This window comes from Mesoplodon densirostris, chromosome 7 (assembly GCF_025265405.1).
Source record: "Mesoplodon densirostris isolate mMesDen1 chromosome 7, mMesDen1 primary haplotype, whole genome shotgun sequence".
In the NCBI taxonomy this organism is placed as follows: Eukaryota; Metazoa; Chordata; class Mammalia; order Artiodactyla; family Ziphiidae; genus Mesoplodon; species Mesoplodon densirostris.
The window spans coordinates 94,059,746-94,086,752 of record NC_082667.1 but is presented as its reverse complement, the minus strand read 5'-3'; the positions used below and the strand labels follow the sequence as shown (position 1 = coordinate 94,086,752).

The window sequence follows — 27,007 nt, the reverse complement described above, 5'->3', positions numbered from 1 at the left end:
AGAAGTAATTTACACAAAATTTACAAGACTGACACCAAATAGGAATCTGAGATCACAATGTGAGGATCATAGATGATACAAATGCAAAATTTCTTCTTAGAAGCCAGACAAAATTTTATACTTTCACATGAAAATTCAGTCTACCTTTTCATAGTGCTCTATCAGAATTTCAACCACAATATTCTGAAATTTAATATTCATCATGGCAGCCACAGTTTCTTCCTGTGCTCTCATTAGAGTCGGACCAAATATGACACCAAGGTTTGAGACAGTCATGAGATTTTGCTGGCTATGTAGTGACACTCTGCAAATAAGAGGAACAAAATATTTAAGTTATATGTTTAATAATTATTAAATGTTCTCATCCACTAAACTTATGGCATAAAGTATAAACATGCCATTACAGGCTAACTTTCCCAAATAGTCAGGTTCAGCTACTCCCAACTGACATTAGTGGGTATAGTCTAAAAAGATGTAAAAAGTTAACACTGGCCAAAGTAAAACATAATTACAAAGGTTAATCTATTGAAGGAAAAAATCTTGATTTCCTAAATTGGGTTCAATCACCCTAGAGAGATTATCAGCTCTTTTGTATTTCCTACAGTACTATACTTCTTTTAGAACAGATGGTTAAGAGTAGACTGGTTGTCAGTCATAATGGCCATCATTAAAAAGCCTGCAGATAACAAATGCTGGAGAGGGTGTGGAGAAAAGGGAACCCTACTACACTGTGGGTGGGAGTGTAAGTTGGTATAGCCACTGTGGAAAACAGTATGGCGTTTCCTTAGAAAACTAAAAGTAGAATTACCATATGATCCAGCAATCCCATTCCTGGGCATGTAACCAGACAAAACTATAATTCAAAAAGATACATGCACCCCTATGTTCATAGCAGCATTATTCACAATAGCCAAGACATGGAAACAACCTAAATGTCCACTGATGGATGAATGGATAAAGATGTGGTACATACATACAATGGAATACTACTCAGCCATAAAGATGAATGAAACAATGCAATTTGAAGCAACATGGATGCAACTAGAAATTACAATACTAAGTGAAGTAAGTCAGAAAGAGAAAGAAAAATACCATATGATATCACTTATATGTGGAATCTAAAATATGACACAAATGAACCTATCTATGAAACAGAAACAGAATCATGGACATAGAGAACAGACTGGTGGTTGCCAAGGGGGAGGGGGTTGGAGGAGGGATGGAGTGGAAGGTTGGGGTTAGCAGATGTAAGCTTTTAGATAGAGAATGGATAAACAACAAGGTCTTACTGTATAGCACAGAGAACTATAGTCAATATCCTGTGATAAACCATAATGGAAAAAAAAAATATATATATATATATATATAACTGAATAACTGTGTTGTATAGCAGTAATTAACACAACATTGTAAATCAACTATATTACTTCAATAAAAAAAAATTTTTTTTAAAGTAGAGAAAAGGAGTAGACTGGTTGTAATTATATTCGGATTCACTAAACATATATTGAGAACCTACTGCCAGGCATTTTCATAGATAATATTGTACTTAATCCTCCCAGGAAGTCAGTTATTTTCTATTGTACAGATTTTTCAAAAAGAAGCTCCTTAAGTAAAAATGATGTACCTGAGGTCACAGAAAATTAGGAACAGAGATTTTGTTTCAAATCGGGTCTCCTGACTTCAAGTCAAGAGTACCCCTGTGCTCCCCACATAAGATGACTGGTTAGGGCATGTTTCCATCCTACTTCCCTTCTATCCATCCACCATCCACCATCCATCCAAAACTTCCCTAAGTGCCTCCCTAGCGCTGAGCACTGGGCTAGGCAAACAGTAAGACAAGGAGATATGGTAGCATCAGTGCTGGCCTGAAAATGAAAATAAAATGAAAGGGCTCTGATAGTACTGACCTTAGAAAAGTAATCCCAGTAAACTCTCAAAAATGACTTTGACTAGTTAACTGATTTAATTTGGAAATTGGATGCATTAATAGGAAATCTCATTTATTTAACCAGTCTCCTAGGTTAACCACTGCCTTTTCTATCTTACTCCCAGCCAGGTTGTTAGAATATAAAGTTCTAGGAAGGAACATAAGATAATGTTTATATCTGATTGAGTATGCACACTAACTTCATTCTAGAAACAAAAGTAAAATTTTATGAGGAGTCTAGGATTCTGGATTATCCATGCAAATTCTGGCAAAGGACAGGAAGAGCTGACTGTCCCACTGACTGAATTTTCCCCTTGTGCCCAAGACAGCATTAGCTAAGAAGGTTCTTGGTTAGTATAAGAATTTCATTCCAAGTTTCCTTTTTATACAACCAAATATCATATTAATTGCTTAATATGTATTAGAGAGTCTACTAAGTCATCTGTAAAGGCAGTGAGCCTGTCTGTATTTAAAGCTTGGGTCCTTCCAACTTGGAAGCTGGGTGCAATCAGTCACATTATTTAATACCTCTCTCTAGGCTTCAGTTCCCTCATCTATAAAGTATAAGAATGACAATCCTTAGAGCAGTGTTGAGAGAATTAAATAAAATGAGTTAAATTGAATAAAATATGGTCTTAAAATAACATTCTTCCCTGTAATTAAATTGACTCTAGGTACTCTTGATGTACTCTAAAATGTAAGAGTTCCTGGTAACATAAGCACCCTAGAATATGACTGAATGAAGCTCACTGGGAATAAATTTAGAAATCATAAAAAAAAAACTGGTCTGTTTTGAAAAGGAGAGTTAATGACTATGGTGTTCAGAAGATAAAATATTTTGATCACCTATTTTCTCTTCATTGAATTTCCCTTCTGCTGAGCTAGTCAGTCAGTACAGACCCTTATCATTCCACATTTCAGCCAGTTCTGGAACTCATTCCCTCAACTTTTGTACAAAGCAGATTCCACAGATGTCCTTGTTTTAAAGATAAAGTATTCTCAGAAATACATCAATTATTTATACCATGTCTCAGAGCTAATTAATGGAGATTTGGAATCAGTCATTGGTCCTTTAGGCCAGTGACCAATCCAGGTCACTGATCTTAAATTCTCTTTTCGTAAGTCAATAAGTTGGCCAGGGACCAAGAGTGTTATTAGTTTACTTAAGTAAGTCATTGGTGATGTGGGCACACATTCTACTGCTGTTGCTCAGACAGTGGAGACTGACTTTTTACAGATTCAAGAAAGAGCCAGGAATGGTGGTGAAGGTTGGGCTGAAGAATTTTAAGTACTCTTCAGTGCCTAGACCTCTCTCTCTGCTATTTCCTGTATCACATTCATAATTAAAGGTGAAACTTGTGTTCATCTAACATTCTGAATAATTAAGCAAAAACATTTTATGTGAAACTCACGAAACTTTAAAGGTACATTTTAAAAGGCTTTGCTAAAAAATTAGCTTGAATACAGCAAGAGAATGCCCACTAAATACAGTATGGATAAGTTTCATGAAGAGGTCACAGAACTCAAAAACATAATCGAAGACTATGTAATTCTGACCAAGGATAGTGAGTCCCTATTCATTAGCTAAAAGAGGTGTTGATATGGGCAATAGTTAAAAATGAACTTGAAATGAAGTCATTCCTAGTGGATTTTCTTCTTATTTCAAGGAGGGTAAATTCATATTATCTCAAAGTCTGCAAGTTAAGATGAGACTGATTAATGTACATCCCTGTTTCAAATGTGCATGGCTCAAATTAGGATACATTGGGTTACTACTTGTAGCAAACAAGGAAGGATTAATCATTTGATTGTGAATCGTGGTACTCATTAAGACAAAAAAAGTTCCTATTTGTAAATGAGGCTATAAGGGAATTTTTAAGTAAGTTTAAAACCTGAATTTGGACTTTTGTTTCCAGCAGCATGGTTAACAAACTTCTTGATTAAATGTGTGTGTGTGTGTGTGTGTGTGTGTGTGAATCAAGATAGATCTGTGATGGCTAAAGTCACGTGTCAAATTTTCTAGGCTGCAGTACCCTGATATTTGGTGAAACATAGTTCTAGATGTTTCTGTGAAAGTACTTTTAGATGACATTAACCTTAAAATCAGTAGGCTTTGAGTAAAGCAGACAACTGTCCATAACATGGGTGGGCCTCATCCAACATCAGTTCAAGGTCTTAAGAGAAAAAGACTGAGGTCCCTGAGGAAGAAGGAATTGTGCCTCAGACTGCCTTGGATTCAAGCTGCAACATCAACTCTTCTCTGGGTCTCCAGCCTGCCTTGAAATCAGCCTCTGCAATTGTTTAGCCAATTCCTTGCAATCAATCAAGCTCTCTCTTATACATATGTGTGTGTGTATGTGTATATATATACATATATGCATATATGTGTGTATATATATACATACACACAAACAATATCCTATTGGCTCCGTTTCTCTGGAGATACTTGACTAATACAATATCTATCTATCAAGATTTTTAAATACAAAGATGAACTAACAGCAGAGTTAGAAAGATCTTCAGAGACCAACAGATACTATGAATCTGGAGAAGGAAGCTAACATTCAAGTGGCAGTTTGACCTGGTACAACCTGGTGACCCTAGTAGAATAGAGAACTGGTCTTCAAACTTTGGGCTTACAATGCATCTAAAAGTACTGGGTAAGAGCTATATACCCCTTCATATATTTTTAATTTGACATGAAAATTTCCATCATTAGTATAATGGTTGCAAGGATATAATTATTTGCATGTCGTAAACATACACAGGTACACACACACACGTATAGACGTGTCTTAAAAACAAACTGCCACATCATTTTTTAAGCACATTCAATGGACTCTGATTATAATAGCAAGGTTATAGCTCCATCACACCCTTTAAAAAGACATGAACATGCTTAAGTTTAATAGATGAACAAGTAATTAAGTGAACAATATAAGTCAGAGAATTACTTGACCAGGTGCTTTATTAAGATGTCCAGCATCTCTCTGTTTTTCTCTGGCAATTTGTGCACCAATGCATGTACAGCCTCCACCCGGTAGTTTTGGTCATCAGACTCTGTAACATAAAAAAGGTTGCAAATGTTCAAATTTTAATTGTATTAAGATGCATACATAAACATTAGTAATTAAAGTATCATAACCACTTCCACCCATTGTGCCTTATAAGCACTGCTTCACATGGTAAGTATTACCACTATCATTTCCTAAGGCTTAGAGACGTTGAGTAATTTGTCCATGGTCTGCAATCAGTAAGTAGAGAAGTCAAACCCAGTTCTATCTAATCCAGATGTGTGTTCTTAGCCCCTGAGCTGTATACTTCCATACAACCATAATTCATCTCCTCCTTGGGTTTTGCTACACAAGGATAGAATAAAACCTTTAGCTGGGGGCTTCCCTAGTGGTGTAGTGGTTGAGAGTCCGCCTGCCAATGAAGGGGACACAGGTTCGTGCCCCGGTCTGGGAAGATCCCCCATGCGGTGGAGCAGCTGGGCCCGTGAGCCATTGCTGCTGGGCCTGCGCGTCTGGAGCCTGTGCTCCGCAATGGGAGAGGCCACAACAGTGAGAGGCCCGCGTACCGCAAAAAAAAAAACCTTTAGCAACGTGAGTGATCACAGCAGTTGTTGCAAATGGCCTAATGTGCCAGGCACTACAATACACTCTAACACACTGAAACCTCCAAGTGACTCCATCAAACCAGAGGAAGCAGGTATTCTTTTCCAAATTTTATAGATCCAAAGATGGCAGGGAGTTATTTTTGTGAGGTGTCAGGATTATTGCACAAACAAAGGCCTGGTAGATTTTTAAGCCCACACTGATAATGGTAAATCTGAAAAGCAAAAAATCATCTAAAGCAAGTCTAGCCTACAAGGCAAAAACCAAGATGTTGACAAGTCTTCTAGAGAAACTTCTAATGCTTCAGAACAAGGAATCTATTTAATAGTCTCTTACTATAATAAACAGATTCTGGGTTGACTGCTCACCCTGCCAAGCCCTTTCTTCAGAAAGTGCCCAACACATAGGGTTTATATTTTGGAACCTTCATCTCTTCTGGGCACAGCTATTTGTACATGAGGTAAGGAAAGAGCCTGGCTTTGGTTGGGCCAAACATGAAGTTTCTCCCAGGCGTTGGAATGGAGACACCAAAACTGATCTGCCTGCTGGATACATGGAAAGGCACATCATGTAAAACCAGGCAGAAAGCCAAGAAAAATCTGTCTGGAAGCGAAGATAAGAATGAGGCAGATATGCAGCAAAGAATAAAAATAAGAGACCCTCCAAAAAGAGCTGGGAGGATGGGCAGAGAAACATCTATTTCCTACTCTGAGGTTCCTGGTTGCAGGCCATGGAAGGCAGGACCCATCCTCTGCCAAGGAGTTCTGAGGGACTCCCCTTAGTCTCTGAATAACTCCCCCTTTTTCCTGAGCTGGATTTCTCTTGCTTGAACCCAAATAATACCTAATTTTATGATCCTTGACCCAGACAAAAGATAAATTCTTATACATAAGACACATTTTAATTATCCTGGTAGTGAATAATATGATCATTATTTGTCACAGAAGTGAAGAAAAAAAATCTTGTGACCAAATGTTTGCATCAGAACAACCAGCTCATTGAGCCATTCTAGCTAAGTGGATCAAACACCATTTTCTATAAAACTAAATTTTTGTAAGAAAGTGTTCTAGGTTAAGGGTCAAAAAAGCTGGCTTGTAGTCTTGATATTGCTATGAATTTACCAGTGTCCTTGGACAAAGTCACCTGCCCCCTCTGGGTCCTGATTTCCTAGTTAATAAAATGAGGTTGGATTATATATTTTCTAAGGTCTTGTTCTTCTTACAAAGACAGATTTCTATTAAGAGGATGTAGAGTGCAGAGCTTTTTTTTTTTTTTTTATGGGGGAAAGCTAAGTAGTACAGATGTTTATGAGATCATGTGGTCAGTCATGTACACTGGACTGAAAACCAAGATCATTCAGCTTTACCTGACACTTCTGTCAGTAGACAATATTTCCTGTGACATTACAATGTACGGTAAACTAATGCAGCTGATTTCTTTCTTAGACTGTGAAAAATACTCTTGTTACAGTCATACCTCATACATCCTAACAATGAAATGCCAACTCCTAACTGTTACAACTTGTTGTGATGGGCTCAGATGGCGACCTGGCACTTTGAGCCCAATGTTTTACAAGTACACACTTCTAACTTCTCGGGTTACATGATTGTCCCTGGCCCCTTCCCCTCCCCCCCAATTTTGAATTAAGCCTATCTATTCATATCACATTATAGCAGTCACAGATCTAAAGAAACAACATAAATATCTGATCATCATCAAGAAATATAAAAAGAGAGAAAAGGTGCTTGCTGCCTGCCAAAAATATCTGACTCTTTCTCCAGATTTAGGAACACAGCATGTGAGTATGTGTATAGTGGAAGCACTGGCACAACTGACTGGACAGATTTGTGGTCTTGTTTGTTTAACCATGAAATTGCTCTTGTAAGAAACTGACACTCACCAATCAAGTAAAATGTAATTCGAATAATTCCTCACAGCTCTTTCTAATCACATCATACTCGCCACCCCAATAAGGTCTTATTAAGTAACAAAGTATTTTAGTTCACTCTGTGATTTCTTATAACCACACTGTAAATTATTAACTATGAGAATGACAGTTTCTTAAGCAATAGACAGGAATATGTTAACTAGCAGGTTTAAACTTACACCTCTAATACAGCATAAAACCACATCATTTATAACGCATCCAGTGGAAATGTACTTACTAACAGCAACAATAAAATCTTTGTGTAATTTGTAAGTCATCAGTGGTTCTGCGAGGCACCTACAACAGAGAATGAAGCAAATTTTAGAATGGCAGTATCTTCTGATTTCCCCTGACCTTTCAGTGCTTCTTTAAGAACTGGGTAATTAGGCGTATGATGAAGTCCTAGCAGGGAGTCTACAGGTAGTTCTAAAATGCAGACCTCAAAGATACCGACGCCCCTGAGCACTTCTTGCCACCACTGTATTAAAATGGGAGGCTGGGAGACAATTTTTTTTTTTTAACTTTGTGAGAACTATTGGACCATAGGAGCAAAATCCCTCTCAGATATGGGGGCAATAGTTTAAAACTTTTTTTTTTCAAATTCAACTTGTGGTGTCTTAAAAAAATACATGAAAACCCGAATTCAAATCTAACATGAAACAAATTATTATTTAGTATTCATAAATTACTGCAGCCTTTTAAGTGTATTGCTTGAACAAGCACATATAAGTTCCAGAACACTAAACATAATCATTACCACCCTGTGCTATGCCACCTTAAGTGAAGGAACTGTGCTAAGGAGGGAAGCTAAGAAACAGGGGCTCCCTGGGATCCGTGGTGACTGCCCAAGAGGGTGACTGAGAAACCACAGCACAGCGGCAAGAGTTAAGCCCGCTCACCTGAGGTAGTTTTTCAGCCCACTTGTTATTGTCTTATTATCCCACAGTTCAATATCAATGTCCATATCAGGAGGGGATTTGGGAGCTGAAAAGAATTAAAATAAGATGTTTAAACCATGCAATTCAAAACGTCACTCACACAGTTAAGAAAATGGATACTAACATAAGTAGGTCACAGAGAGAGGCATGTATTTCTTAGAATGCCAATGGAGTTAACTTTAGGATTGTTGTTTGCATGAGTTGGTGCAAAGCTCACTCTGACACTGAACCTCAAAGATTTCTTATGGAATATAGTTTTTCAAATCAGGTGTTTGCTAATTGCTAACATCACAGCACACTTACTATGTATTAGGCTTACAAATAAGGAGGTGAAGGCACAGAGAGGTTAAGCAAATTACCCAAGGTCACAAAGCTTTTAACTGGCCCAGTTAAGATTCCAAGTCAGGCAATCTGAATCCCAGCATCCATAAATCTTATTGTACCTCTAGCTAATCAAAGGATACTTGAGGAAAAGTCCAATATTATAAAAAGGGCCCCTTCTCAAATTCTGATTGTTCATCTATTACAATGGACATTAAAAGCTGAATACAGGGCCTCCCTGGTGGTGCAAGTGGTTGAGAGTCCGCCTGCCAATGCAGGGGATACGGGTTCGTGCCCTGGTCTGGGAGGATCCCATATGCCGCGGAGCGGCTGGGCCCGTGAGCCATGGCTGCTGAGCCTGCGCGTCCGGAGCCTGCGCGTCCGGAGCCTGTGCTCCGCAACGGGGTAGGCCACAACAGTGAGAGGCCCGCATACCGCAAAAAAAAAAAAAAAAAAAAAAAAAAAAAAAAGCTGAATACAAATATTAATTTTAAATATGACTTGAAAATACTCAAAGATAAGCAATAATCTAGATCTCAAAGAAACCTATGGTTTGAATTTTCTTTAAGAATGCAAAAATTAAGTAAGTAACTGGCTTCATCCAAAACTTACAAAATGTGGTATTCATGAGTTTCTGAACTTTGGAGTTCACTCCTCCTATTCGGTAAAGACCTAAAATGGTGATGCCTAATGAGAAGGAAAAATCACAAGAAAATGGCTTAAGACACAGCTTCTGAAGTACAGAATGTTAAAAACTCAGATATATGCTTACACAAATCTGAAAGCTATGCATCCAATTTTACAGTCTAACTTCAGCAAGCCTACCCTGGAAACACCCATCAGACATATATTTCTTAGGGCAGACATTGAACAGTGATTTGAAAGTCTATGAGGAGCTTCAAAATAGCAAAGTACACCTGCTTATTCACCACTACTTGAATATAAAAAAGCATCCAAGATGGAAAGGGATGATCAGTATTTCTCATACTCTGTTTCCTCAGTCACAGAGTCCTGCATGTTGAACAGTTTGATAGAATTGATAGCTTCACTTTAAAGGTGAGGAAACAGATTCAGAGATTTTAGGGAACCTACTTAACTTCTCAAAACTTCTAAGTGACAGCACCAAAATTTGAATCTAAGTTTAAAGAACTCCGAAGCCCAATAGGAGGTTTTGCTGTAGACAAGTTTTCCAGGAAGTAAAAGGCAACTGGAGAGGACTTCAGGACCGAGGTCATAACTAGAATGCGGAAAGCTGCTGAAATTGTGACAATGACTAAAATCACTCTGAGATATAATGTAGGGAAAGAGGAGAGCTGAATTCAAGCTCCTTAGGAATCTTACCTTCCTAAAGCTTGAAAAAAAAAACAAAAACAAAAACAAAACAGAGTCCATCAATAAGAAGTAAAGTGAGGCTATATTATGGAAATTCATTAAAAAACAAGTATGTCTGTAGTATGATTTTGGTAAACTGAAGTTCAAAGTACAGTTACTTATGTGGTTGTATAACTTATAATTCATATATTACTTAAAATAAATCTCCTGTTAATAACTAAGTACATCCTTATTCTGAGCAGTTTCTATGTAAGAAGGGACCACACAACAGTAACAGTGTACCCATCAGGCAACACTGACCTCTCGTTTCCACAGCTTGAATGCATTTTCTCACAAAGTTGAACCCTGCTTCATTTAAGTACACTGAAAGTAAAAGAAAATCATATTAAGTGTTTATGTTGAACTTGCATTCCTGCTTCAGTTGGCTCTGTAGTTTCATGGCTTGATGGCACAGGGGTTGTTACTGAATTTATCAAATATTTTGGTTAGCATATTAATTTTTATTTGGGAGTAGAAGTGAAGGAGGGAGGTTCACATTCACCAACGTTTTTTATATCAACTTGCTTCATTAGAAACATAGATCTAATAGTAATTATATTATTAGATATAATTAATAATTATATTACATAGCTATTCACATATTTTTTCCCATGAGATTCTCCAAACAACATTATGAGGTAGAGAGAAAGCTTTGCAATCTTAAGATGGTTCACCAAGTTGCTGAAAACTGCTTTTCTTTGTTCTAAGATCTAGAGCCACATTTTAACTCAGGTCTCCTGAATTCAAGTTCAATGCTCTATTCTATTGCATTTTGAATCATATTCAAAATAATTCAAAATATGCTTAGTAAGTCTGCTAAAAATCCCTGAAAGATCCTCCGTTATGAAACAGCAATTTATTTTCATTGCTTTTTGACAGATTTTCTTTAGATTTTTCAAATTTTCTTAAGGTTTGGGGGCCAGATCAAGTTAGATTACTTGTTTAGAGAGAAAGGATTTAAAAATACCAAATAACACTCAGAGGAAAAATTTAAAAATTTTTTGATACTATAATAAAATTTTTCATCAGATGTGGTGTACATATTATATTTCTTAATATTCCCAAATCATAATATATGAAGACAATTCAAACCAATAAAAAATTAAAACTGGTTTCCATTTAAAGATGGTAGATTAAATACATCCATGTAACTACACAGATTCACAGACAAAAAAATATATATCAAAAAATTATGCTAAAAAAATAGGTGCCAGGAAAGACAAAAAACCTGGAAGAAATCCTAGACAACGAAAATCACTGAAACTGAATTGACTGAAAAGTTTGAGAAATCTGAGATTAGAAATGAGAAATCAAAAAACTAGAAGTACTACAATGCAATATCACCCCATACCTGTCAGAATGGCTGTCATCAAAAAAACAAAAGAACAAAAACACAAGTAACAACTGTTGCCAAGGATGTAAAGAAAAGAAAATCCTTGTATACTTACTGTTGGTAGGAATGTAAACTAGTGCAGCCACTGTGGAGAACAGTATGGAGGTCTCTCAAAAAACTAAAAATAGAACTAGCATATGACTCAGCAATCCCACTCCTGGGTATATATCCAAAAAAAACCCAAAATATTAATTCAAAAAGATACATGTATCCCAATGTTCACTGCAGCATTATTTACAATTGCCAAGATATGGAAACAACCTAAGTGTCCATCAGCAGATGAATGGATAAAGAAGATGTGGTACATATACACACAATGGAATACTACTCAGACATAAAAAAGAATAGCAGCAATTGGGTATTATGCTAAGTGAAACAAGTCAGAGAGAGAAAGACAAATACTGTATGATATCACTTATATGTGGAATCTAAAAAATACAACAAACTAGTGAATATAACAAAAAAGAAGCAGACTCACAGATATAGAGAACAAACTAGTTGCTACCAGTGGGGGAGGAGTGGGAGGTACAAACTATTGGATGTAAGATAGGCTCAAGTGTGTATTGTACAAAATGGGGAATATAGCCAAAATTTTGTAATAATTTTGTAAATGGAAAGTAACCTTTAAAAATTGTATAAAATTTTTTTAAATATTAAAGAAATCTAGAGGTACTGACTTGGTAGAATATTTATTATATGTTGTTAGGCCAAAAAATGTAATCTATAGGACAATACAACCCAATTTCTTAAAACATAAAATTTGAGGGTATGAATGTTTCTATTTTCCTAGGAAAAAGCTCTAGAAAGATCATGAAAATTGCAAGTAAGAAAGAAAAGGACAGAAGGTAGAAATTGTCATTTTTATTCATTGGATTTTGTAACTATTTTATATATCTTTTAAATTAGTTTTTAGAAATAAAAAATAGACTTAAACATGTAAAAATGCCAAAACTAAAATATATATTGCTACCAATACAAATTGGCTTATTTATTTGTGTGTCCCCAGTGCCCTAGATGTCAAGGGAACAGAACTCAGTGAATGCTTTGGGTGAACTCAACACACAAGAATGAATGGCCATTAATCAAGCATCTTTCTAGAGCTGACTACCTACATGAGAGGGGAGCTTCTTTGGGCACCAAGAAGGGATTGCTTACTTCCAATAACCCAAAATGCCAAGCACAGCATTATAGTATGAATACATGCAGATAATTTAAAATATTTATTGAACATAGGAAAAAAACAGGTAGCATGGAGAAGTAAGGAATCAATTATTAATTTTCATTTTTAATAATAGAAACTGAGCCAAAAAATGTAACCCTGGTAAAAATTATACACTAACATTTTGTGTCATTTAAAACTGCAAGTTCCTGACATTTATAACATTTGGTTCTTGAGGTCACATTTTTCAACTTTTCAATAAAAAGTATTAAAAGAAAGAGAAATCCACTTTTTAAAAATTTCAGTAAAACCTGCCCTTGGCTAAATGAACAAAAATAACTGTGATATATAAAAACAGATTTTCTTTAAATATCCATTTTGAGAAAAATAAGTAATAACCAGGCTATATCTTGAAGGTATACTGGGATATTTTGTGGCAATAACCCATTCTATCCTAGTAAACCAGTATCACAGGCTAATTATGAAGAAGAAAATCTTACAAACATTCAGTCTGACTGCCAGGTCATTCCATGGGTGCCACTGTCCTGATGTGTCCCATGGACCTTGTGTTTTAGCTCTCTTCACGTGAGTAAATAAAACATTATCGATCAATTCAGAAATGTGAAAAAATACACTGTGTTGGCAAAAATAAGCATGCATTTTTGTTTTGTTTCCTTTGAACATCCTTTTCTAGTGCCTGAAAGAGTATAAAGAGGTTCCGTGGTGCAGAGGTAGCACCCAGCTTTGCTTAGAGCCAGGCAAACCTGGGATGGATCTCAGCTCTACTATTTACTGCTGTGTGGATGGAAGTGTGCCTATTAACTTTTATGAACTCTAGTTCTTTCATCTATAAAATGAGGGAAGTAACAATACCTATGTTAAAGGGTTGTAGTAAGATGAAGACAAAATCCACATGAAACACTGAAGAGTGGAAAACAATGGAAAAAACCTAATCAGATGCTAGTTTCCTTCCCCATGTGCTCCTATCCACACATCACTGAGAAACAGAAGAAGAAACGGTAAAAAAAAAAAAAAAAAAAAAAAAAAAGGGTCAGTCACTAGTACTAACCAGATGAAAGAGACAGTAGTTACTCTCCCATTTAGCAGCTGTATTACTGGACACAGTTTTAGTCTCTCTCATCCTCAGATTCCTCTACTGTACAGTAAGGATAATAGTACTATTGTGTTCACAGGGCTATTCACAGATGAAATACGTTAACATTTGCAAAGCTCCTAGAATAGTACTTGGAATATAGTAAGTGCTGCAGAAGTGTTGGCTGTTATCATCATCATCATCATTATTGGCTAGAGGAGAATATAAAATCTACATATGTCAATCACATGTATTCTTCAGGCCTGGCTGAAGTCACGGGGGCTTGAGGTACTATGTGCCAAAAGTGTTATTTTTCAGAGGCATACTATATTACTTATTTTTAAAATATTTGGGGCCAGGGCAATGGTCTATTTTTTTTAATATAAATTTATTTATTTATTTTTGGCTGCGTTGGGTCTTTGTTGCTGCGCATGGGCTTTCTCTAGTTGTGGTGAGCAGGGTGTACTCTTCGTTGTGGTGCGCAGACTTCTCATTGTGGTGTCTTCTCTTGTTGTGGAGCACAGGCTCTAGGCGCGCAGGCTTCAGTTGTTGTGGCATGCGGGCCTCAGCAGTTGTGGCTCACGGGCTCTAGAGCACAGGCCCAGTAGTTGTGGCACACGGGCTTAGTTGCTCCATGGTATGTGGGATCTTCCCAGACCAGGGATCGAACCCATGTACCCTGCATTGGCAGGGGGATTCTTAACTGCTGCACCACCAGGGAAGCCCACAATGATCTATTTCTTTAAAAAAATGGAGATCAGGCATAAACCACTCAGGCCCTGTGAATCTAGCTGACCACTGAAGAGACAACAAGTTGGATATTCACATATATGTCCCTATACTCTCATTAAACTTCAATAATCACAATGAACAAACACATCCTCTCATTGGAAGGGAACTGTAGTAGCCTGGGATTACTGTTCACTCATATTTGATGCTCCTTCCTGCAGGAAGATTATGTTTCTCAGCTCCCTCTAAGACAGACTTGGTCATATGATATGCACTAGCCAACGAAATATGAATGGAAGTCACAAATGTCATTATCCATCAGCTAGGAACAGCTGGTATGTATTGTGGAAGCCTGCTATTTTTTTCCCCCCTCTGGTACAAGATCATCAATGTTACAGAGAAAAGGTACTACATGAGCTTGGGTTTTAGAGTAAAAATTATGTATAAGAGAATCACAGCTGACCTGAATGGACATATCGCATATTCAAGAGATGAACCTTTATTGTGGTTAAGTCTCTGAGACCACAGCATAACCTGGCCAGTTCTGATTTAATCATGTATAACCTAAACAGATTGTTATGGCAGAAAGGACTAAATGGAATAAAGCCAATCTCACACACTTCGCTTTTCCTCGCTTAACTGGTATTTATCCGAGTTTCTGGCTACTGATTTCTCAATTCATATAAAAAGGCAGCACCCCTTCATGGCTGCCTTACAGACTACTGATCAACAGTGCCTTCATGCCAGCACTCAGCAGCTTCTGCTGAGGTCTGAGGAGAAGGCGATATGGCTTAAATAGGCTTTAGCACCCTCTGTCTCCCAGTGAGTGATGGAGGAGGAAGTCACAAGGAGTGGTGCTTCTGAGGGAAGTCAGGGACAAACACATTCGGTAAAGGAAACCTTTCCACCTTCCAAAGCCATGAAGGGGTTACTACACTTAGTATGCTAGTGCTAATGAAAATTCAGCAAAAATAGGTCTCTATAGCTTAAAAAAGAAAACCTGGGAACTCCTTAATGTTCAAATGAGAAGTCAGTGGAAGGGGTTCTTACTAAATAAAATCACACCATTGGGCATCCCTGGTGGCGCAGTGGTTGAGAGTCTGCCTGCTAATGCAGGGGACGCGGGTTCGGGCCCTGGTCTGGGGGGATCCCACATGCTGCAGGGCAACTAGGCCCGTGAGCCGCAACTACTGAGCCTGCGCGTCTGGAGCCTGTGCTCCGCAGCGGGGGAGGCCGCGATAGTGAGAGGCCCGTGCACCGCGATGAAGAGTGGCCCCCGCTTGCCACAACTGGAGAAGGCCCTCGCACAGAAATTAAGACCCAACACAGACATAAATAAATAAATAAATAAATAAATAAATAAAGCCAAGCATTTGTAGCCCTTAAAAAAAACCCACTCATTCTAAATAAATAAATAAATAAATAAATAAATAAATAAAATCACACCATTAAAAGCTGATAATTTATTCTGATTCTTTCTTTAGTGGAGGGCAAGTACTCCTGCTGCAGCGGTAGAGAGGGGAGCATATTCGTCTGTCTGAAGTACGAGCTACTGAATCAGGGCTCAATGCCTGGCCCAGAGCAGGCAGACAACACGTGTTTACTGATCCATAGCTGGCTAGTTATTGGTTGGTAGCTGGCTTGCTCAAGTACCCTCTCTGGCTTCTACAAGGGTTAGAGCTTATCAGCTAACAGGAGTTGCTTTTGTCAACTCCTCTCCAGGGCTCTTACCCCAGCCCAGTATCTCTCTGTAGAGAGGACCAAGGGTTATGCAGAATAAAACTACCACAAATTCCCAGGAATTGGAATCTTACAATATTAATGATACCTGGCTTTTGGGGGTAAAGAAGAAGATTGGCTAAGGTAAAGAACTTAATTTATTCAATCAAAAGTTAAATAGAAACATTCCTATTTCCCTCCAGCAACTATTCAGGGCTAAAGTTTTCATTGAAACTCAAGTAAAGTTTCCATAAGGCAGTTTAGCAGCACAAAAGCTATTAATCTCAACAGAATTCAAAAAGCCGTGAGGAGGAAAAAAAAGAAAGAATTGTTTTCCATGCAGCTAACAAAGCAAAAGTCCTTGTTCCTTCAATTTCCTAGTAATTAAAAAACCAGCATGTCCTTACAGATGTAATCTACTTGGCCTTACAATACATTCTCAGGGTTGACAAAACAAAGCAGCACTTGTCTTTAATTTCCAAATCACATTTCTAGTCTGCCATTTCAGATTAAAAGGCCCCTATCACAGACAACTAATATCATACTATACGTGGCTTGAAAGAAACAGGAAAAGAAGATGAGTGCATTTAATGGCGTTTGTGGTTCCCACAGGACATTTTCTTTTTTCCCTAAAGGTAGCAGTTAACTCTCCACAGCCCCAGCCCAAACTATTTTCTCTTCCTGCTCTGCCCATGAAGAAGACTTGAGCTCTGACCCTCTTCCTGGGTCTCAGTGATGGAAACAGAACTATATTTGCTCAATGGCCCTGGGGAGAAGAACTGAGCGATCTAAATAGCAGTAGGAAGTGCCAAAACATTTGTGACATGGCACTTGCCAAGGATAAGAATGCGTTCACTTTTTCTGTTTGTTGCTGGGGAGAAGACATTCCCTGGGCACACATGGGAAAAGCCACTGAAACACAGAGTGGTAGAAATTTGGAGTTGTTGGGAAATTATAAAATTATCCTCTAGTCCAATCCCTTTGATTTTGTACATGAGAACTGAATGTTAGGAGACTTTACCGCTACACAGCTGAGTGGTGACTTTTAATAGAAGAAACATCATTTGAAAGAACTTCCTTTTTCTTATTCACAATGATTGGAATAAAGTAGTTCCAAAATGGAGTATCGTTGAACTGAATTGCATGAGAGAATGAGAACTAGAAACCTTTCCTTTCGCAATTCCCAATTTCTCCAGACCTAGGGTAGAGGGACCAGCTGAAAAGCCACCAAATCAAATGTATGTATGAGTGGGGACAAGGCTCAGGGCACCAAGAGACAATGCCAGAGAAACAAGCCTAGGAAAAAAAGGCAACTGCCTCTGTCCCTGTTAACAACTAGTCCCATGATGAAAGTCTCACGACAGAAAAGGTCTCTCAAGACAGATAATTTGCTTTTTTGAAAAATGAGCTCAAATGACGGAATTATATTTTCAATGGCACGGCTTGAGGAACAGTTTAGTTCTAATCTTCTTTTTTTTTTTTTAGTTCTAATCTTAATTGAGTGATAATCTGTGTAGTAAGCACTCTCAAAATAAATCCATTCCCGAAGTCTTATAATTTCAAGAAAAGGGTACTGTGGTATATTTTACAACCAGAAAAGTATCTGTGGATTTAATATACTGTAACTGACCAATGCTCTAGCTTTTTAACTTGATGCTTTTTTCATAAAGACGAGTCAAATCTTCCTTCTCTACTAAATTATGCTAGTCTCATTTACAGCATCTAGATTCTAAAAATGGTAAATTAAGAGTAACCACAAAGTAGGGAGACTTTTTCAGGTTAGGCTTGTAAAGAGTCTCATTACAGTCACAGCACAGTTTCACTCTCCATTGAACAGCATATGTTCTCTGTATATTCACAGTATGGCCTTATTTTAGGACACTAGATAGTTCTTCATCTGTCTGTTGCTTTTAGGGTTTTCAGTGAAAGCACAGACTACTCCCAATTGCTGACATTCAAAACAGTTTTTTATCTGAGTTTTATATTTTACCACCCTAAGCTTGATTGTTATCTTCCACAGTTCAAAAACACACATGCCCAGCAAAACTGAGTTTCCAAAGGATAACAGGAATAATTTAAGATAAGTGGAATCCATCTGAATTACCAAGGCTATAAAGAAGCACTTCTCAAGATGGCAAATGAATCAAGGCTGGTACTGGTTTCAAATACCAACTGTGAGAGAAGTTACAGACTAAAATTGACATAACGCCACCTTGGGGGAGAGTCAGGTGTCAAAAAGGGACATAGATCTCAGAAAACAAAATGATGTGTAGAAAAATGATGGAAGGGGCAAACATAAGGAAGACACAAGCTGCTGAACTCATAACATAATGAACTCGCATGATTTATTCAAGATCAGAGAAAGAGGTTTGAGAACTTCACAATCACTGGCATATAATTTTGAACTGAAACAAATAAAATTCTGGACCTATTACTAGGAAGAAAACATGATGCTACTCTTAATAGGATCAAGTACTTGAATCTGGAATACTGTTTAGCATAAAGATATGTCTTAGGAGTCATTAAATCACTGGAAAAATAGTGGCTGATAAGACACATGATAAAAGAGAAAGGGGTAAAATTACAGCCTGAGGAAGAGATTCAAAAGTACATTAATAAATTTTAGGCCTTGATATAGTAGATTGTTCAAAATTATATGCAAAAAGATTAAATTCTGAGGACTTGGAAAGGCACTTCATTGCATGTTGGATTGAAAATGTTTAGAAAGCCTTCCTCACACAAATTGGCAATACCAAAAAGTCCACCCCACAGCAAGGGGGAGCTTAGTTGTAGAAGGTACAATCAATCCTGTGCCTCTACTAGTCAGAGTTTCTTTTATTGGTGGCATTTGCCATAGTCTTGACTTTTAAAACAGAGTACTGATTCTGTTCAGGTAAGCAAATATGAATCTCCAAGAATGTGTAAAAACAACCCCAAACAAGTGTAATTTTGGATAACTTGGCTTTATACCAACGTAGCAAGACCTTTTGAAATGACTATGCAATTTCACATGTAACTTTTTAGAACATTTAGAATACTTAAAAAGATGTTATTTTCTGCATTTATAAGCAAATTTACTAGACTACAAAAGATGCCTGGTGTTTAGGAAGATTATATTTTGGCAGAATCACAAATTTGTCTCATTAGGGTGTTGAGTTTGAGAGAATGAAATTTACTAGTTTTATATTTATAATTTGGCATGTCTGTAGAAGCTTGATTGATTAAATGTATAAGTGGGAGAATTTTATCAAATTTATGGAAAAATAAAGAAGTGAAAATGGCTTACTTTTAAAATTAGTACAGTTATAAAAAAGAGCTGTATGTTGATTAAAAATAGGATTAAAGAAAAATTATGGCTTAAGACAAAATAATAAAAATAAAACTCAAAAATAGGTTTAAGATTTATAACTTCAAGTACTACCTATTAATAGAGCAAAGGTAATTTAAAGATTCTTTTCATGATCAAAATCTCCCCCTAGGCAATAAAAGCCTAATGGCACTGAGTAAGAATAAGAGCAAATATGTGCTGAGCACACATCTCAGGGAAGGCCTGCATGAAGAACTATGGAGAAGAGATGGAATCTGTCACCAGGAGTTCAGGGAACTGGGTGGAAATCTGATACATCATATCAAGAGCCAGAATGTGATAAATCATACAAACACATGGACTCTCAGACACCTATTTCTCTGAAACACGTATCAATTTATAATTACACATGGTGGCATAGTGATGTTTCAGGTGCCTAAGACTACAGGAAAGCTGATTTCCAGAAGAGTGAGTCTTTACTACAAGAAGCCCAAACTCCCTCCATCACAGCATAAGTACATTTGATAACTTTCTCACTCAAATTACCTAGTTATGATAAAAACCCTAGTTCCAAGCTGCATTAAGTATCAAATATATTCTGATTGACTTGACCACGTCCCCATTCAAAACCTCTATTCAATATCTTATGTATATATTCATTTGTTTTTCAGGAAGGATTTGTCTTTGAGTAGGTTCATTTGAAATTGAAAGGACTATCTTTATACTGGATATGAACAATGAAACCAATGTTAGAAAACACATTTCAAACTCTACTCAAATGCAAATTACACAACAGATTACTTTTTAGGTAATTGTTTAGAATGAACATTCAGTACTTACAAACCTCTTATCGCTTGGTTAATGTTTCCTTGATTAGATAAAAGTGGGCAATTAAAGATTTTATACTAATCACTCTGATTGGCAAAAAAGAAAGGAACACAAGAATAAAAACTGGAAATATTATTTTAACTCTTTGACATTAAAGGTATTTTAAATTATGCATTTTCTTTTGATAATTTCTGAAATTAATCACTAGGAAGCATTTCATCCAGGTAAAATGATAAGCTTTTGCATGCACTCAATATTTATTACTTTCAAATGAGCGCTTTCCCAGTTTTTATTGTTACTCCATTCTAACTTGTATTTTAATAACAATCCAAAAGTCAGGCTTATTAAGGCTGTTTTAAAAATAAATTTAGACATCATGGAAGTCAATTGAGTTAAATAAAATTTGAAAGTGCTTTAAAGGATATACACATAACCTTAGAAACATATAAAATTTGATTTTAAATGTCAAATAATTTGTATATGTAAATTACATATGAAGATACCCTAAACTAACCAAGGATTAAAAGTGGCAGATGACTAAAAAGGATTCAGAATATGATGGAAAATACATAAAATGTGTTCATTCAAAATGGTTTGACACAAATTCAGTAATAATACAGCCACAACATGTGTTCCTACATATCCCACGTGTTATGACAATGTCCTTATACTTCACAGTCTTGGGCACAATCCCCTAAAATTAGCAGTGTTCATATCTTCAGTTTTGTAAATTGGAGCAGAGAAAATAAGATAAAGAAACCCTCTATTGCCATTAAAAAAAATCAAACAAAATATCAATTGCCTCAAATCCCTTTCTGAGATAAAGCAGGGTACATACTTATAAGTAATAAACACCAAATAAATAAAATAATTTTGGTTACTATAAAGCCCAGTAGTTAGTGGTTTTAACATGAGAAACTTTGAATGAAAATTTCAAATTTGCTGAGTACCATCAGATCAAAGGTGTACTACTATGATTTTTCCAGAGTTAACTTTTAATATCACATTAATACCTCTGTGATAAAAATAACTACATGATGGGGGTTGGTTTACAATGCCAGCATAGGAAGATCCTGAATTCACCTTCTCCCATGGACACACCAAATCTACAACTACATATGGATCTGAAAAAGACCTGAAAACTAGCTAAACAGCACCTCCACAACAAAGGATAAAAGGAACAAATCAAGATGGGTAGGAGAGTCAGAAGAGCAGTCTCACCAAAAACCTCACCTCTGGCACAGCAACTCACAAGCACAAGGGATCTCACAAATATGGAACTTCTCCCTGAGGAGCTAGGGGTTCATGCCCCACATCAGGTACCCCACCCAACCCTTACAACCTGCACTGGAGAGATGAGTGCCCAACACTTTTGGCTTTGAAAACCAATAAAAGGATGTGGGGACAGAAAAGTTTGCTCTTAAAGGGCTCACGTGCAGACTCATTCACCTCAGGACCCAGTGCAAAACCAAGTTTGAAAAGCTCCTAGACCATACATGAAGGAGATTCATTAGCTAAGATTAAAGGGTCTACAGAGGTCTTTGGGACTTTCTCCTGGGACAGAGGTGCTGGTGAGCACCATTTTTGTGCTCTCACTTTACACTGCTAGAGTTAAAGGACTTGACTTGCCTCCACACTCTCCTCTGGTTCCCCTGAAGCCAGGGGGTCTTACCCCACCCTCACGTGTCCCTGTAGTTCTGCTACAGCCCGTTATCTCACACTGCCCCCATGTGTTCCTGTGGCCTTGAGGCAGGAGACAGATGGGCCCCAGGCTGAGCAGCTGGAGTTTGTCCTCTATGGACAGATACTCCAAGATGAAGACAATAACAGGAGGGAGGAGAAGCTGAGCCCTGCCCCAATAAGAAATAAAGAGACCACATATTCTTCATTCTTGAAGTCAAGGAGACCTTCCTGACTATACATGCACAGAAAGGCTCCTTGGAGGTCAAAAGGGAGGGGGCGTCACTCCATAGTAAGTGATGTCAACCTACACATAGGATAGGCCTCTTTGCTAGAATCCATCTTGGCTAAGAGATGCGTGCGCACACATGGGAGGATCTTGAGATAAACGAAATACGGATTCAGAGCCAGGCAAAACAAGATGATTGGCCAGAAGATATGCCCCATATAAGTGATTCAAACTACCAAGAGGGTGCGACTCTCTCTGAGTCTGCCTGAGTCTATTCACATGTACCTTTCTGCCTCCTAATAAACATTTTACTTGTTTCACTACTTTCTGTTTCTTTGTGGGAATTCAAGGCCAGGGGCTTTGTCACTGGCCACTGTCCCTCATGGTCCAGTCGCTAGGATTCAGCATTCTCACTGCCATGGCCTGACTTCAATCTCTGGTTGGGCAACTGAAATTCTGCTTCAAGCCGCTGCAGGCTGAGGCCACCCAAGATCAGCCTCACTGTGACCATCATGTGCTTCTGCAGCACCACGGCAGCCAGCAGTCCCACCCCAGGCTCTCCTGTGGCCCACTGAAGCCAGCAGGCACATGCATTCCACGTATGAGACAGCCTTTGAGCACCTGGCTATGGTGTCTAGGGAGGCTTGCATTTCTGGGCCTTATGGCTCTGAAATAATTGAGGAGACAGTTCATGGTATGGAACCACCTCTAAGACACTGACAGCATACTGAAACACACCCCCAGACTTCCTGTGAAAAAGCCCTATTTACTTGTCCCAGAGCTTAAGCCTGAGTGGAAAGCTTCAAGTTTACCACACATCTAGAAGCTATGGAGGAGCTCTGGGGGAATATAGACTGGGGGATGCCACCTTTGCACTATCCCTTGGCCTCATGACAGATCACCTGTACCTCCCAGAGAGGAGTTTATACACTCATTTGGAGCCCTGTCTTTTGCAACTGTCACCAAGGGGACACCTCCAAATCACCTGGTCTTGAGGCCAGTAGGGAGTTACAACCATGGTCACACAATACTATATATATATGTGTGTTCTTTAAAAGCTGCTACCTGAGGGTCTTCATTCCAAACAGCCTGAAACTAGGTGTGGAATTAGATCCCTCCCTTTGGAACACTGATAGGTCTTGGCACGACCTCTGGGACTTATCAAGAAAAAAGTTAAACTGCTTAGATAATTACAAATGTTCCAGAGACAACAAACACTTAGGGCAGGGTTGAAAAATCAGGTTCATCTCCTACACAGGGCCACTCCTTCAAGACTGGGAGAGGTAACTGTATTGCCTAATATGTAGAAACAAACACAGAGAGATAAGCAAAATGAGAAAACAGAGGAATATGTCCCAAACAAAAGAAAATATAAAAATCCAGGAAAAAAACCTTGCTGAAATGGAGGTAATTTACCTGCTAAAGAGTTTAAAGTAATGGACATAGAGATGCTTACTGACCTCTTGGAAGAAAAGATGAACACAATGAGACAGAAAATAAAAGTAAGTACCAAAAATAAATCATGGAGCTGAAGAATACTGTAACTGAAAAGAAAAGTACACTAGAGGGTTTCAATAGCAGACTAGATGAAGCAGAAGGGATCAGCAACCTGGAAGACAGGACAGTGGAATTCATCCTAACATAGCAGAAGGAAAAAAAAAAAAAGATTACTTAAGAGACCTATGGTGAAACATCAAGAGGAATAACATTCTCATTGTAGGGGCCCCAGAAGGAGAATAGAGAGAAAAAGGGGAAGAAAATTTATTTGAAGAAATAATGGCTAAAAAATCCCTAATTGGGGGAAAGAAACAGACACTGAAGTCTAGAAAGCACAGAGGATTCCAAATAAGACGAACCCAAAGAGATCCAAAACAAGCACATTATAATTAAAATGTCAAAAGTTAAAGACAAGGAGAGAATCATAAAAGAAGCAAGAGAAAAACAACTTGTTACATATAAAGGAAGTCCCATAGACTAACAGCTGATCATTCAGCAAAAAATTTAAAGTCCAGAAGGGAATGGCACAATATATTCAAAGTGTTAAAAAGAAAAAACTTTCAACCAAAAATATTCTACAGGCAAGGTTATCATTCAGAACCGAGGGAGAGATAAAGAGTTTTCTACAGAAGCAAAAGCTAAAGGAGGTCATCAACACAAAATCTGCCTTACAAGAAATGTTAAAGGGACTTCTTCAAGATGAAAAAAAAGGTATTAAATAGTAACAAGAAAACATAAAAAAAGTCAAAATCTCATGGGTAAAGGCAAATATATAGTAAAGTTAGTGGATTAACCATTTATAAAGCTAGTATAAAGGTTAAAAGACAAAAGTAGTAAAGTTAACTGTAACTATAATAATTAAGGGATACAAAAACAAGATGTAAATATAACATCAAAAACATAAAATGAGGGTGGGAGAAGTAAAAATGTACAGTTTTTAGAATGTGTCCAAACTTAAGTTGCTATCGGCTTATAACAGAGTACTACACACACACACACACACATACACACACACACACACGTAGTTTTTCTATATATGAACCTCGTGGAAACCACAAACCAAAAACTTATAGTAGATACACTAAAGATAATGAGAAAGAAATCTATACACAACATGAAAGAAAGTCATCAAACCACAAAGGAAGAGAGCAAGAAAAGAAAGAAAGGAACAGAGAAGAACTATAAAAACAGCCAGAAAACAAGTTGCAAAATGGCAATAAGTACATACTTGTTAATAACTACTTTAAATTTAAATGGACAAAATTTTCCAATCAAAAGCCACAGAGTGGCTGAATGGATTAAAAAGCAAGACACAATTATATGTTGCCTACAAGAGATTCAGTTCAGATGTAAGGACACAAGCAGGGTGAAAGTGAAGGGATGAAAAAAGAAAAGGAAACAAAACAAAAACAAAAGGAAAACTGGTGTAGCTATGCTTATATAAGACAAAACAGACTTTAAAACAAAGACTGTAATAAAAGACAAAGAAGGGCATTACAGAATGATAAAGGAGTCAATCCAACAAGAGGTTATAACATTTTAAAATATATATGAAACAACATAGGAGCACCTTAATATAGAAAGCAGATATTACCAGACCTAAGGGGAGAACCTGACAGCAATACAATAATAGTAGGGGACTTTAACACCCTACTTCCATCAGTGGACAGAAAATAAGGAAACACTGGCCTTAAACAGCGTATTAGACAAGGTATACTTAATAGACACATATAGAACATACCACCCAAAAGCAGCAGAATACACATTCTTCTCAAGTGCACATGGAACATTCTCCAGGATAGATTACATTTTATGCCACAAAGCAAATCTCAATAAATTTAAGAAGACTGAAATCATATAAAACATCTTTTACAACCACAATGGTACGAAACTAGACCTACAAGAAGAAAACTGGAAAAATCACAAATACGTGGAGATTAAATAACATGCTACTGAACAACCAATAGGTCAATGAAGAAATCTGAGGGGAAATCAATAAATAATATGAACAATGAAAATGGAAATACAACATTCCAAAATCTATGGGACAAAGCAAAAGCCGTTGTAAGAGGGAAGTTTATAGCAATACAGGCCTACCTAAAGAAAAAAGACAAATCTCAAACAATCTAACTTTAAACCTAAAGTAAGTAGAAAAAGAAGAATGAAGTCCAAAGGTAGTAGAAGGAAGAAAATAATAAAGATCAGTGTGAAAATAAATAAAACAGAGACTAAAAAAATATTTTAAAAAATCAATGAAACCAAGAGCTAGTTCTTTGAAAAGATAAACAAAATGGACAAATCTTTAGCTAGACTAACCAAGAATAAAAGAGAGAGGGCTCAAATAAGTAAAGTCAAAAATGAAAGAGGAGAAACTACAACCGATACCAGAGAAATACAAAGGATCATGAGGGACTACTAAGCACAATTATATGCCAACAAATTGGATAACCTAGAATATAGAAACATACCAACTTCCAAGACTTAATTATAAAGAAATAAAATATCTGAATAGACTAATTATTAGTAAAGAGATTGCAAAAAATCCCAACAAACAAAAGTACAGGATCAGAGTGTCACCCATGGATTCTATCAAACATCCAAAGATTAAATACCTATCCTTCTCAAACTCATCCAAAAATTGAAGAAGAGGGAGCATTTCCAAACTCATTTTATGTGGCCAGCATTATCCTGATACCAAAATCAGACAAGGGCACCACAAAAAAGAAAATTATAGGCCAATACCCCTGATGAAAATAGATGTAAAAATCTTCAACAGGGGCTTCCCTGGTGGCACAGTGGTTGAGAGTCTGCCTGCCGATGCAGGGGACACGGGTTCATGCTCCGGTCTGGGAGGATCCCACGTGCTGCGGAGCGGCTGGGCCTGTGAGCCATGGCCGCTGGGCCTGCGCGTCCGGAGCCTGTGCTCCGCGGCGGGGGAGGCCACGGCAGTGAGAGGCCCGCGTACAGCAAAAAAAAAAAAAAAAAAAAAAAATCTTCAACAAAATATTAGCAAACTGAATTCAACAATATATAAAAAGAATCATACAACATGATCAAGTGAGACTTATTCCAAGGATGCAAGGCTAGTTCAACATCCACAAATCAATAAACATGATACATACATTTACAAAATGCAGAATAAAAAACGATATGATCATTTCCATAGATGTAGAGAAAGCATTTGACAAAATTCAACTTCTAATTATGATAAAAACTCTCAATACAGTGGGTATAGAGGGAACATACATTGACATAATAAAGGCCATATA

The 27,007-nt window shown here is 37.4% G+C and overlaps 1 protein-coding gene across 1 annotated transcript in view; it reads right to left on the bottom strand.

The window, feature by feature from the left end:
• Positions 1–27,007, bottom strand: part of ARHGAP42 (Rho GTPase activating protein 42) — a 290,695-nt gene that overhangs the window by 21,382 nt on the left and 242,306 nt on the right. Inside the window, exons 13-18 of the mRNA XM_060103053.1 lie at positions 10,366–10,428; positions 9,346–9,420; positions 8,374–8,458; positions 7,713–7,771; positions 4,885–4,990; positions 145–304 (exon numbers count right to left, since the gene is read on the bottom strand). Coding sequence (XP_059959036.1) covers positions 145–304; positions 4,885–4,990; positions 7,713–7,771; positions 8,374–8,458; positions 9,346–9,420; positions 10,366–10,428 — 548 coding nt within the window. The remainder of the gene's footprint in view (positions 1–144; positions 305–4,884; positions 4,991–7,712; positions 7,772–8,373; positions 8,459–9,345; positions 9,421–10,365; positions 10,429–27,007) is intronic.